The 14,985-nt window shown below is 42.4% G+C and overlaps 1 protein-coding gene across 1 annotated transcript; it reads left to right on the top strand.

The window, feature by feature from the left end:
• Window positions 1–1,955: 1,955 nt before the first annotated feature.
• CMPK2 (cytidine/uridine monophosphate kinase 2) lies at window positions 1,956–7,265 on the top strand (the record flags this gene model as incomplete). Its single annotated transcript, XM_079550380.1, has 6 exons — window positions 1,956–1,964; window positions 2,547–2,843; window positions 2,923–3,037; window positions 3,830–4,031; window positions 5,471–5,704; window positions 7,145–7,265. 6 exons carry the CDS (start codon window positions 1,956–1,958, stop codon window positions 7,263–7,265), a joined length of 978 nt encoding a protein of 325 aa, XP_079406506.1.
• Between the last annotated feature and the right edge of the window lie 7,720 nt (window positions 7,266–14,985).

Raw genomic sequence — 14,985 nt, 5'->3', positions numbered from 1 at the left:
TTCCTGTTGTACAAAAGACAAAATGATAATAGTACAGTTGAAGAAAGTGAAAAAATATTCAATGTATGTTAATTTCAAAACAGATTTATATTCTCTACATTGATTCTAAACACAAAGATCTGCCTTGGAGAAAAATAGGCAATTCCATTCTCCTCTGTTTTTACCCAGCTATTCCTGTATAATTTGTTGTGAAGCACCTGAAATCTTGCACAAATATAGTTTTAAGTAGTTAGCCAGGAGAACAGAAAGCCACACACAAAAGTGATCTCTTAAACATACTATTAAAAAAAAAAGAAGCACTGGCTGCTTGGCTCTGGAATGCTTGTAAACAGGGTGAGATCAGTGTGGTGGGTGGGGAAAATGGAAAATGGAAAATGAAAGTAAACATTCAGTCATCAGGGAAAGGCAGCAATGCCATCAGGAAATAAGGAAAACAGATAAGCAAGGAACCAGAGAATTCAATGAGGAACCAGGTCAGTTTTCAAGCAAGACTTGACTGTGAGTCAGAGATGAATTAACAAAAATGTAGCAGCTTCAGTGTAGGGAAATGTAACACTGTGCACATATGAAAAAATAATCAAAGCCACATTTGCATAATGATGAGTTCAGTAGTTGCACTTCCATCTCAGGAAAGACATCTCAGAGTGCAGCTACCTTCCTGAAACCATTGGCTCTGTATCAGCCAAAACAAACAAACAAACAAACAAAAAGTCAACAAAAACAGTATCAAGCACTGAGAATAAGAGAGGTGGCATTAATTTGCTGTTCTGTGCAAACTGGGAACATAGAGCTATACTTTGAGAAGTGGTACAGTTCTGGTCCCCGCATTTTAGCAGGATCTCTTGGATCTCTTGGAAGGATCTCTTCCTCTCTTGGAAAGAGTCCAGCAGAGGGCCACAAAGATGGTGAAGGGCCTGGAGCATCTCTCCTATGAAGAAAGGCTGAGTGAACTGGGTCTGTTCAGCCTTGAGAAAAGAAGGCTGAGAGGGGACCTGATCCAGGTCTACAGATATCTAAGGTGTGGGAGGCAGAATGGCGAGGCCGGACTCTTTTCAGTGGTGAGTGGAGACAGGACAAGGGGAAACGGCTGGAAACTGCAGCATAGGAAGTTCCGCACAAATGTGTGCAAGAACTTCTTTTCAGTGAGGTGACGGAGCACTGGAACAGACTGCCCAGGGAGGTGGTGGAGTCTCCTTCTCTGGAGATGTTCAAGACCTGCCTGGATGCCTACTTGTGCGACCTGCTGTAGGGAACCTGCTTTGGCAGGGGGGTTGGACTCGATGATCTCTGGAGGTCCCTTCCAACCCCTACAATTCTGTGGTTCTGTGATCTCATGGTGTTAAAGTTGTCCTTGGAATCAAATGAGCAAGGGGACTGAGCAGCAGGAAGAGCTCTCACTTCTACATGACAGACCTTGAGGGGAAATCTGAGCCAGCTTTACAAAATCATGAAGGTGGTAAACAAGCTGAATGTTGAACGGTTATTTACCAGAGTCAGCTATTTTATAAGTAGAGAGCACTTACTGAAAGAAGTTTAGCAGAGTGTACTCTCTTTTGCATTCAAGACATTGAGGCCCTGGAGTGTATCCAGAGAAGGGCAACAAAGCTGTGAGGGGTCTGGAGCACAAGTCTTATGGGGAGTGGCTGAAGGAACGAGCATTGTTCAGTGTGGAGAAGAGAGAGACTCGGGAGACCTTAACACTCTCCACAACTACCCGAAAGGAGGCTGTGGTGAGGTGGGGAGTCAGCCTCTTTTCCCACATACAAGTGACAGGATGAGAGAGAATGGCCTCAAGTTGTGCCTGGGAAGGTCCAGTTTAGATATCAGGAAATACTTCTTCTCAGAAAGAATCGTGAGGCATTGGCACAGGCTGCCCAGGGAACAGTGGAGTTACCATCCCTGAAGATGCTCAAGAAATATGGAGATGTGGCACACGAGAGACACGGTTAGTGGGCATGGGGGAGGTGAGTTGACAGTGGAATTAGATGATCTTAGACATCTTTTCCAGCCATAATGATTCTATTCCAGGATTCTGTGATATTCAGAAATCAACTTGGGTATCTCCAACGTGCAGTTTTCCAGCTATTTAAAGGGCAAAATAGGACTGCTGCAGGTTCTCCTGTTTTATAAGATAAATATTTCAAAAAACACAAAATCTACATTTTGGACAGCGTCAGTCACAGCAGCTGTCAAGAACTGTGTGATCATACAATGTCCTGAGTTGGAAGGGACCCACAAGGATCATTAAGTCCAACTCCTGGCTCCACACCAGAACACTCAAAATCCAACTCTACGCCGGAGGGCGGTGTCCAAACGCTCCTTGAACTCCGGCACTAGGGGCCGTGCTCACTAAGCTGGACAGCCTGTTCTATGCCCACCGCCCTCTGGTGCACAGCCTGTTCCTAACCCCTACCCTGACCGTCTCCTAACGTAACTCCATGCTGTTCCCTCGGGTTTATCGCCGGTCATCAGAAAGAGGAGATCAGAAACATAAATTAAAAAAAACATCTGTCTCTATCTTCCTTTCACTTTCACTTCCACCCCAGGCACGCCCAGCCTGCACGGAGCGATTTCCCGCGGGGAGCGCTCCTGTGATCCACCAAACGAGGAGAGGCGGAGCAGAAAACCTTTCCCCCAGAGACACAGCCCTGGCTTTTCCTAACAGACACGAGTCACTTTCGTTTCTCGCCGGCTCCGCCACCGCCCGCCCCTTTCCTCGCCTGGCCCCGGTGCGGCAGAGGCAGCGGGCGGCGATGCTGCGGGGCTGCACCGCGGGGCCTCCCGGGCCCCTCCGCCGCGCCCTGCCTGCTGCCGCCTCCGTCGTCCGCCTCCGCCTGCGGGAGGTGAGCGCACAGGGGGCCGCGGGGCGCTCCGTTCCGTGTGGTTGGCAAGCAGGTACGAAGGTTTAACTCTCTCCCGCAGTGCGCGGCGCGGATCCCGGAGGCCGGAGAGGTGCTGGACATCCTGGAGAAGTGCCCCGAGCGTCAGCGGAAGGGAGAGTTTCCAGTCGTGGTGTTTGAGGGGCTGGATGCCACAGGTAAGAGCGTGGTGCAGTAAGGGTTGTTGGGAAGAGTAACCACCATAGATTTAAGACACACCTAAGGCTTAAAATGTCATAAAAAAAAAAAAACAACAAATTATATTCAAAAATTCGAAAACTCAAAAATTCAGAAAATTAGACTTAAGACATGAATAACTAGCCATTATAAATACCAGTCTACCTTCTCTCATTTGCTGCTTTTCACTCTATGGTTGAATTCTTTGTCTATGTAAATGAAGAAACACAAAGTGTGGTGTGCTGGAAATTGTAGTTCTTGTGCAGATTATGAAGCGTATTTTTGTTGACAAGTAAACTCAACTACTGGAGCTAAAGTAGTGGTGGGCTGGGAAGCTGGCAACAGTTTGTCACAGGGAGAAGTATCCGTTGCTTCTGAATAACTTTGTTTTCTGTATTTTTGTCAAATAGAACTGAAAATTGCTTCTAAAAAGCAAGTATTGGTTGATAGTGCCCACACAGATTGTCACATAGAAAAATACTGTAAATGGATATGTAGAGAAATTGGTATTCAAAATGCATTTAAAGGAGTGAATCTAGAGAACTGCTGGAAGGAAAGAGGAGGTCCAGAGAGCTGAAAGTGGAGTAATTAATACCCTTTGAGTCAAGCTCACAAACACTTTCCACCGAAAGCCTTATCACAAGGTACTCAGGCTGCACTGGTGTCAGAACATGTACTCCAAATAGAAAAATAAAAGCACTTTTCAGTTATTAAAATTCAGCTGTATCTGAAGTGATATATAACTACTATTTCCTTTTGTAAATGAAATGCAGGCAAAACCACAGTAACACAGTCAGTTAAAGATGCCCTGGGTGCTGTTCTGTTAAGGTCTCCGCCAGCTTGCATCAGCCAGTGGAGGACAATATTTGATGAAGAGCCAACACCCATTAGAAGGGCCTTTTATGCTGCGGGCAACTACATCCTTGCTTCAGAAATAGCAAAAGCATCCACTCAAGCACCTGTGATTGTAGACAGGTTTGTATATTTAAGAAGTCCTCTTACATCAGTACCATCATCCAGTTGCTCAGTGGAAAGAAAGAAAAGAATAGAAATGAAAGAAAAAAATGGGAGGGGAAGGGAAGGGAAGGGAAGGGAAGGGAAGGGAAGGGAAGGGAAGGGAAGGGAAGGGAAGGGAAGGGAAGGGAAGGGAAGGGAAGGGAAGGGAAGGGAAGGGAAGGGAAGGGAAGGGAAGGGAAGGGAAAGCGGAAGGGGAAGGGAAAGGAAGGGAAAGCGGAAGGGGAAGGGGAAGGGGAAGGAGAAGGAGAAGGAGAAGGAGAAGGAGAAGGAGAAGGAGAAGGAGAAGGAGAAGGAGAAGGAGAAGGAGAAGGAGAAGGAGAAGGAGAAGGAGAAGGAGAAGGAGAAGGAGAAGGAGAAGGAGAAGGAGAAGGAGAAGGAGAAAAAGAAGGAGAAGGGAAGGAAAAAGAGAAGAAAAGAGAAAAAAAGTGAAAAGTTGCAAGGGACCATAGGGGATTAATGAGTCCAACCATCACTTCTAAGTGAGTGCCTACTAAATGTTAAAGCATGTTACTGAGAGCATTGTCCAAATGCTTGTTGAATGCTGGCAGGCATGAAGCATCAACCACTTCTCTTACTAAAGGATGTCTATATGTACTTTGAAACCCCAGGCATGTTTCAATAGATGTACTATGACCCCCTCCCCTCCCATTGCCCAGAATTTGTTTGTGTATCTATGAGTGGTATTTCTAACCAGCCTTAACAACACAGAAATGTATACAGCGTAGTACCTCATGGTGGTGGGAATGTTAATCACAAGTGAAATGGGTAACCATTAATAAAGATCATATTCACTAACATGTGGTTGAAGACCTATGTTTGCTACCAAATTTGCTGCATGTAGTGATATAGAAATCACAAAAAAAAAAAAAAAAACCATGGTTATTGGATTTGAAAAGATTACATAACACTCTCCTTTTGGCCTCATCATATGAGAAGACTTTATTTTGATAGGAGTATCTGGAACATTTTACCTAATGCATAGCTTCTACCATACCTTTTAATTCATAATTCACAATGATTCTGACTATTATGGAGTACTATGGCAATTCTGGATGGCACAGAATTTTTTTTTTTATAGTTGCCTTCAAACTCCCAGCATCAATGTCCTAGTCATTCTTTTGCTTGTGGTTATCATAGAATCAGCAGCATAGAATCATTTGAGTTGAACAAGGACCTTCAAAGGTCATCTCATCCAATCCCCCTGCAATGAACAGGTACATCTACAGCTAGATCAGGTTGCTCAGGACCCCGTCCATCCTGACCTTGAATGTCTCCAAGGATGAGGCATCTACCACCTCTCACAGCAGCCTGTTATATTGATACTTGCCTCCTATGTTGTTGAAGATCTTGTGTCCATTCTAAAATGTCTTTCGGTCCATTCTGCATTTTCCCAACAGGTATTGGCATAGCACAGCTGCTTATACAATAGCCACTGAAACAGATGGTAACATCCAAAATCTTCCACCAGATCATGATGCTGTGTATAAGTGGCCTGAAGACCTGCTCAAACCTGATCTTGTTCTTCTTCTAACTGTCAGCCCTGAGGAGCGAGCCCGTAGGCTTGAAGGTCGAGGCCTGGAGAGAACAAAGGAAGAGGCTGAGCTGGAAGCTAACAGCTTGTTTCGCCAAAGGTATACTTTAATGAAGGGTAAGAGGATGGAAGCAGTCTTGGTTCCTGTGAAATCAGTAACAAAATGTTTAGCTTTTGTTACTGGGACGAGGATTCCTGTATCTCTACATTTTGTGGAGGCTTTTTTGGTTTTGTTTTTGTTTTTTGGAAAAGATTCATGGCTGATGAGGAGGGTAAATTTTATCATTTCTAATTAAACATGTTTGAAAGCTACAGGTGAATAATTTCAGTCTCCTATATAGTCAACACAGTCCGTGCCACCTTCAGTGTGATTCAGCTGAGCAGATGCTAGGAAACTAGTGATCCAAGCATAAATATCTAGAATAATCTGATGTGTTCTAGGGCATCTTCAAGAGGCTGACAGATATGACACACAACCTGTGCACCCTTTCTGGGTCAGCAGTTGGAAGCTAAATGAGATTAGACTATATCGTCTCAAGCAGCACTTGAAACACATGTTTAGGCATCTGAATTGCACCCTAGATATCCTACTTAGGGTGAGCTGAATTGCTGTCTAGGCACCTCCGAATGTATTGGTGACATCATCATTTTCTGCAGTGGGAGCTTGAATAACTAGTGCTCTTGTATGTACCTCCACATCAACACCTGGATGTAGGTGTCTATATACACAAATCTCAAAGCTGAAACTTACCTCTAGACTTTTAGCATTTATATTGATGGCACATATTAAAAAATGTATTGCCTAATTTTGACAGAAGCACTGTGCAGACATACAGTGGGGCCTGTGTCAGGATAGGGGTACTGAGAGAAAATGATGCCATTTAAATATCATGGGATCATAGAATTGCTCAGGTTGGAAAAGACCTTCAAGATCACCAAGTCCAACCACGTCCTAACCATACTGCCCTAACAACCCTCTGTTAAATCATGTCCCTGAGCACCACATCCAAATGGTTTTCAAACACATCCAGGGATGGCGATTCAACCACCTCCCTGGGGAGCCTATTCCAGTGCTTAACAACCTTTTCTTTAAAGAAGTATCTCCTGATATCCAATCTAAACTTCCCCTGACTCAACTTAAGGCTCCCCTTGTCCTGTCACCTGCCACCATTGAGAAGAGACCAGCCCCACTCTCACTGCAGTCACCTTTCAGGTATTTGAAGAGAGCAATAAGGTCAGGTGTTAGAAGCAGAATGCCCTGTTCTGGACAGTTTCTAGAGCTTAGCCATAAAGAAAGAAATATATCAGTGACATGCCATGTGAATATTGATATGGGTCTGGCAATCATTGTCAAGGAAACTATGCAGTCTCAGGTTTTCCTAATAGTTCATTGCTCTTTGCAGTAGATTTCATACCTAGCTTCATATTACATTTTTTTCCATTGCTTCTGCAGTGCCAGCACTTTCTTCTGAGACCGACGACTAATGCCATTTCACATTCCTGCAATTTGTTTTGTTGCTCTTGTTTTGTTTTAAAATAGAATTGAAGAGTCGTACAGAAGGATGGTGAATCCTGCATGCCAAGAGGTTGATGCCAGTCCCTCCAAGGAAGAGGTTTTCAAGACAGTGCTGCAACTGATTAAAAAACACTGTGCCTTGTGAAAGCAACTTCTTTTTATTAACACTTAAAATATATTTTTTATTGTCCCTTTATTTGTGCTAGCTCAAAATGCCCTATGTTGTTCTTTGTTCCCTGGAAGAACCTTTTATTTCTCCTGCCAACAGCAATCTGGTCAGGTTATCAGTTTCACTGATGTCTACCGCACTTTTATGTGTGAAACAAAATAGCACTCACACATTGTTCAGCATTCCTGGTAAAGCCACAAGCCTACCAAGGTCTTACACAAAGTATGTGAGAGTCCTCTCTGACACTGCGACACTTCAAGATGCTGTCAGATTGTATCATCACCGTCATGAGAACTTGTTCCTGCCTTCACTGTGTATCAGAATTCACTGATTGCAGCAGGAGCATGAGAGGTACAAGGAGAGGATAAAATGTAATCCAGCAGTAAAGCAATGAGACGATCAGAACTTTCTGGAACAGCCTGATGTTGCTTACTGTAATAAAGGATGAGCTGCTGTGATAAGCTTCCTGTAAGAAGTGTCTCATAAATACAGGCTAGTAAGTACCTGGGACTCTAAGGAATACAGTTCATGCCTGTCAACATACGCAAATGAAATGTAACTTCATTTCGGAGGGAAAAAAGAGAACACAGACATGTTAGAAGCAGAGACCAGAAAAGAACATGAGATTAAAAGCACTGGTTAAATGATTTCTTAGAAAAGAAAAGAAAAGAAAAGAAAAGAAAAGAAAAGAAAAGAAAAGAAAAGAAAAGAAAAGAAAAGAAAAGAAAAGAAAAGAAAAGAAAAGAAAAGAAAAGAAAAGAAAAGAAAAGAAAAGAAAAGAAAAGAAAAGAAAAGAAAAGAAAAGAAAAGAAAAGAAAAGAGAAAAGAAAAGAAAAGAAAAGAAAAGAAAAGAAAAGAAAAGAGAAGAAAAGAAAAGAAAAGAGAAGAAAAGAAAAGAAAAGAAAAGAAAAGAACACTAATAAAATGCAATTTGATTTAAAACACTATGGTTATTTTGCTGTGTTATACGATATAATTATGAACAAATCCAACTTGTAAATTAAAATGAGTAGTATTGCTTTGGTTATATCCAATCTTTATATAAAAGGTGATAAAATAACTTCCAAACCCAATGATTTTAACGTAAATAAGTTTTATTGAACTCTTTTATCTTTGTGAGTATATGCTGTTGATGTAATGCATTTTTACATACTGATAATGTATGCTGCTGTGTTTGGTGTGTTATTCTGAATAACAGTAGCCTTGGGATCTGCCATGCATGTAGGCTGGAAATACATCCTTGTGGGTGATACGCTTATGAAGCATCCAGGTATTCAGTTATTCTCAGATAATCACTGAATTCCACATGTGGAGGGCATCACTGTGCATGGATCGCTAGGCTACCAATAAATAATGCACCTGACCTAAGCATTCTCTGGCTTTTCCAGGTGAGAAAGCATCTGGCCTGAAGAACACTGAACATTTCATGCCAAGCAAAAGTTTTATCTGCTTACTGAGTCATGAACTGTTTTGCTGGGAAGTTTAATGGCCACAGGAGGTCAGGGTTTTTGTTTAGGTGCTTAAAGATCTGAAGTTCCAAACAATATTACCCAGATTGAGGAATTTAGGCTAAATCTTGGTAGATCAAATTGATTTTTTTTGTGTATCTTTGAAACATGAGTCAAGAAAGACTGTGGATGGGCCCGTGTCTTAATACTGGCCAGTGACCACGAGCCCTTGCCAGGCAATCCCAAGCGTGTTCATCCTTCAGCATCTTCATTTATTTACCACTGGTGAAGGTTGTCAGCCTAAGGGTAAAAGATATGCCAAAGAATGTTTGCTTTATTACTACCCCAGTACACATAGCAATTTGTTAATTTACTTATTTACTAATGTAGAACTGGCTTTAGGACGTGGTATTGCAAAGATCCTGCTGCCAGGAAAGTACATGCACAAAAACTTAAAAAGTTAAAAAAACTTTGAAATTCTTTGAGGTACTGTTTAAAGTCAGTGAATGCAGCCCTTACTAAAAAGCAAACATATTTGTAAAGTTCAAGTGTTTCCTTAGGTATAAAATAATACTTCTATTGGCTTGAGTTAAAATTTTTTGTTTGTTTGTTTGTTTGTTTGTTTGTTTGTTTGTTTTCTGGTTATTGAAAACATCTCTGAGAGTTTTATGTGAGAGACTTTTGCTTGACACTGTATTGCATTGCATTGTGTAGTACCCACCACAGTATTTTAAGCACTTTTTTTCTATTTTGATGTAATTTACTGCCTTTTTGTGTGTGTTTATTTATTTATTTGTTGGCAAAGAGTGGATCAGAAGTTTACGTAAGGTGGTATTCAGTTTCCTTAACGCAGACATTGTGGGCCTGTTCATCTCCCTGAGGTTGCTGAGTTGTCTGTGCAGAGCTGCCAGCCAGCACAAGGCATTTGGGTGAGCTGTTCATCTGCAGAGTGGCAGCTGGAGGCCTGCAGGGATACCATATGGTGCCTAAAATGGCACTGCTCGCACTTTAAAGCAGTGAGAGGTTAGAAAACAGTGACATAGCCTGCTTGTCTGTGCCTGTATTAGCAGGTGGCATGGAATGAGGAGTGCAGCTCCCAGTGTGTACCTTACAAGTATTTTGATGATTCATTTCAGATGAGATCCAATCTTGTCACATGAGCTGGTCTTGCATTAGCAGCTGCTATATGTTCCTGCACCAGATCTGCTGTTTCAACTTTGAATGGAGCTCTGTTCACCAGGACTTGTACACAGTGCAAAGCAAAGCCTGGTAAGAAGGGGTGGTCAGGGAAACACTTTGAATGCATGTTCCTGATCCAAGCTAAGAAGCTAAGATAGAGCTTGGGTCCTGTACCTTCAGCCTCCATACTCAGGGCTAACCTTGAACATGATACAGCATGGTCCATACTCTTCTCTTTCTTGTAGTGGTACCCGCTAGGTGGGAGCAGGGGAGAACGTGTTATGGTTTTCTTCTTTATTCTGTATTTTGTGTGCTCTCTCCACACCACTACCAGCTCCTAGAAATTTGCCCAAAAATGTGCATGCTGCCTCTGCTATCAGTTCCTGACAGTTGTGGAGGAAGGAAAGTCGGGACCTACTCCAGGGGACTTTGGTGGAAGGAAAAATGTCTTTCCAAGGCCGTGATGAACAAAGGCCTCAAATATTCTTTTTTTTAATTAAAAAAATATATTGAAAAATTATAGGAAGGAAGGAAGGAAGGAAGGAAGGAAGGAAGGAAGGAAGGAAGGAAGGAAGGAAGGAAGGAAGGAAGGAAGGACAGTGAGTCATTGCTAGCTATCTGTCAGAATTCATTAGCTTTTTCAGCCCCAGTTCCCCCATTTTCTTAATTTGAATATTTGAAGAAGTGCATAAGATGGAATTGTTGCTGCAGGGAGCTGCACCAACTTTGATCTTCTAAATGGAAAACTGTGTTCAATAAAATTAAATCATCTCCTTTGTAAAGAGAAAAATCATCACCCTCTGGCTTAATTTAGTTAAAGAAATGTAGGATTTATGTAAATATGCAGTCATTGTAATACGAAGCAAAACTTGAATACCCTGTCATTAGTGTAAGCCCACATTCTGTGTTACCAGCTGGTCAGTCATAACCTTTCATTCAGCCATAGAAACAGTGCATGTCATGTACTCCCAAACAGGAGAAATATGAAGTAAAGTGTTCCTGTGTCTTTAAATTCATTGCTTATGAGAGGAGGCAGACAGATAAAGCCCTTATTTAAGCCTGCAGCAGGCACAAGAGGAGTTCCAGCGGGGTCAGTTAGTGCTCCTGCTGCCCACCCCCATCAGTGCCAGATGCACAGTGCAGGAATAGTGCAGTCTGCACAGCTGCTTCATCTTGGAGGTGGATTTTTTCATGAAAAATAATGTGAGCAAGCAGGCACATCTCAAGAAGACTAAAGGAAGAAGTTCTCAGAGGATCTACACCACCTCACACAGCTGGAGTCTTCTCAGTCAGTCTTCTGGGCCAGCAACTCTAAAACTGTTGTCATTGATGTGAGTACTCCCTTAGAGAAGCAGTTCCAAAGTCTTGGTTTTAGTGGTACAGGTCAGGCTTGCATTATGTTGGAGTGATGAGTAATGAATGATGTACCATGCTAATGAATCTCAGCTATCTTAAGGATATTTTTAATTTTCTCTCTAAAATCTTAGAATCATAGGATCACAGAAGCACAGAACCATGCAATCAGAATCACCTGTTGGTTGGGTTGGAAGAGACCTCACAGCCCACCCACCCAACCTCTACTGTGGGCTGGCTGCCCTCCACCCACCCAGCCTTGTGTGCCTCTGGGGATGGGGCACCCACAGCTCTCTGAGCAGCCAGTGTGAGCACTTCACCACCCTCATGGCAGAGAAATAGAGTACAATGCTTCTGTTAAAAGTTGTTGAAAAGTACTGTCATCTGAGCTTTCTCACTCCACAGAATTTTACTGGAGATGTTCTCCTAAGAGCAATATAGACATCCCTAAATAATGCAGTTTGTAGATCTTAATTTTTTTGCCCAAATAATGGGGGTTTTGCTCTAATTTCATGTCATCTACAACAAATATATTTGGTAAATGAATTACAGGCACTTTATTGAAGGGAAAGCCCTTGCAGCTAACTTTAACTTGTGGTTCTCAGCATTGGAAATGGCTTTGGGATAAATTGTGGTGTTGGGATCAGAAGCATATAGCTGGGTGTGATTCAGCTTCCCCACAGTAGTGCAGCTCTGCAGCTACCACCAGCACTGCCATATGATGCTTTTAGTGCAGTGAGGAACGCACCTCCAGAGTTCATCTGCTTTACAACCACAGCTGCCTCCACTAGAGGATGCATCATCTGGGCAACAAACTGCTCTCAAGGTGCTGTAAATAGCCTCTCCTTTACATATGTGGGAGTTTCATTGAGCAGGCAGATAGGAAATGATCAGAGTGTGGTCTCTGTATAGGAAATTGATACTCGTTTATTTGCAGCTGCAACACAAAGGAAGAATCTCTATGTTGCGTTGCCAGTGATCACCTAAAATAGACTCCCTTACTCAAAGTGTTTGATCTTAGTAAGAAATTGCTTGGCATTTTACAAGGGTTTTCCTGAAAATCTGAACCTGTTGGGTCAAAACCTGTTGTTCACATGACCCTGCAAAAACACTGGATCTGAGGGGTAAGATCAAAAGAGCAGCTGAAGCACTGTCCTGGAAAAAGGGAGCAGAACACAGCTTCTCATATCTGCAGATTCACCAGCAGTCCTAGGGGTTCACCCCAACAAAATCCCTGGAGGGCTGCACATACCTCACAAACTTGATACAAGGAGCTGCAGAAAGACCCTCAGGGAGGGGAGAGGAATCCAGTACAAGTCTTTCAATTCAATAAAACAAACCTGAAAGCTGCTACAGATTTGCAGCCCACTGGCCAGCAGGGAGGTTTGGGCCAGGGAGGTTTGAGGAAAGCTGTGCTCAGCAGAAGCTATAACAGCGAATAAGACAGGAAAAAAACGGGATAGTCATACAAATGGCAGACTCAGAGAACACACATTTCCCTCCTGAAGGTCATACCGTCAAGGGCACAAAAAACAATTTAAATACTGCACTTTAAAAAAAAAAAAAAAAAAAAAAAAAATAGAGATATTCCTGTTCCAAACATTGATCACCTATTATGGAGTCACACAGATGCAGGATTACAATTCTGTGGCACTGCAAGGAAAAAGGACTAGATGCACAACATCCTGACAGATAGCTGTGTGTGTCTGTGCCTTTATGTTTGTGCACTTGCTGGGGGATGGTGTAGGGATTTAAATTTGTCTCGAATCCATAGGTTAGTTCAATGACAGGAATGTTTTGCAAATGCCTCCCACATGGAAATATCATGCACATCCATAAGGGATGGCAACTGAGGGTCAGCAGATCCCAGAAACTCCCCAAGCTGCCTGTGTCGCTCCCTGGTAAGTAAAAATGGATGAACACACCTAACCTGATCTGTGCAAGGGAAATTTTATTGATTGTAATGCTCCACATGTGCGTTCCTTCCCCAGATCTGAATGCCATTTAGCACACTTCTAAAAACACTGCGTATGTCTGTACTGTGATTCTGTAGTAGAGCATGACTTCTCTCACACAGGAGAGAGAAATGTGCTGATTTCTTAATCTTTTCCCCACAGGGCTACAAGAGCAGGAACACTATTATTCCCAAAGCAATTTTAGCCTGACTCTTACCTGCGAAAAGAGAAAGAGATTCAATTTTTTAAGGTAGAGTAAAGCTCTGAACCATGGTTATGTCTTCCCAGATTGCATTTTGTCAATCTCCTGTACAAAGGAAGAGCATTTCCATCCCTGTACTTTCAAGGTCAGTGTGTGAGCCTTGGTAGTCTTTGCACTGGTAGAAAAAATGATTTAACATGGACCTTCTGCTCAGATTTTTCCATTTTCATACTTTTGGAGGCCTTTAAGCTGTGCATAATTGCTGCACTGAGTTCCTTGATCAAAGCCTACACTGTGTAAGCAACTCATTTAGAGTTCTGACTCCATCTTTGGCAGGTAGATATGGAAATATACTGTGTTTATCAATTTTTGGAAAACATCAGCAGTAGGGATAGGAGAAGTGTTTTATACGTGATTAAAACACTCAAACTCACATACTGCGTGATATGGTTTAGTAGCTTGTGGTGGCAATGGTGATGAGTAGACAGTTGGACTAGATGATCTTATAGGTCGTTTCCAATATTGTGATTCTATGATTCTATGATTCTAAACCACACCTAGCCACACAAGAAGCTGCCTGGGAAGCTTCTGAAGTTCTACTTCTATTTATATACTTCTTTCTGCCTTCACTTGGGACTACAGATGGTAAAGTGATGAGAAATCCCACTCTGAGAGTGGTCTGTATCAATAAAATCACAACAGGCTTGAAGGCTTCACGGGAGGCTTGTTCTTACCATTGTTTCACCTCTCTGTTTGAGGGTTTGTTTTTGTTTTGTTCTTTTCCTCAGCATCTGCACTTACTGAGAAAGAAATGAAAATGTTGTAGATGGTGTTGGTTCATATCCTGTATGGAAAAATAAAGAGGAGAATGATTCTAGCATTTCTCACTGCCAGGTTAAGGAGTGGAATTGGAGGAATTTATACAAAAAGGGAGTAAAGAGATGGTCAGTGGGAAGGAAGGATCAAAAGATTTTGGCCATCTAGCTCTTAGTTTTAGTTTACACATTGCAGAGAAACAGCTTCCTAGTAATATCAGACCTTTCTTTGCTTTGGATTGCAGTACTGGGGAGAAAATGGGCAGAAACATACTTGAACACAGCTGGAGAAAAGCCAGAGATGACTGTTGCATCCAAGCATGCCATTGATATGGCTCACTGTAATGGAGAATGCCCTGAATCCATCCTCAGAACATCCAGAATGTCTGGGGCATCAACAAATAAGATGAGAAGTAATGGCCTTACATTGTATCAGGGAAGTTTCAGGTTGGATATTAGGAAACATTTCTTCTCAGAAAGAGTGGTGAGGCAGTGGCACAAGCTGTCCAGGGAGGTGGTGGAGTCAAGAAGATGTTCAAGAAACTTGTGGATGTGGCACTGAGGGACGCGGTTAGTTGGTATGCTGGGGATGATGGTTGGTCTAGATGATCCTAATGGTCTTTTCCAACCCCCATGATTCTATGATTCTATAATTCTATGATTCTAGGAACATTATTGTTTGCTTTTGTCCCCTGGGATGCAGACATTGTCAGTGCTGAATGCATGGTCTTCAGAGCTGGTGTA

Source organism: Tetrao urogallus (genome assembly GCF_951394365.1).
Source record: "Tetrao urogallus genome assembly, chromosome: 2".
Lineage (NCBI taxonomy): Eukaryota > Metazoa > Chordata > Aves > Galliformes > Phasianidae > Tetrao > Tetrao urogallus.
This window is presented reverse-complemented; position numbering and strand designations above follow the sequence as displayed.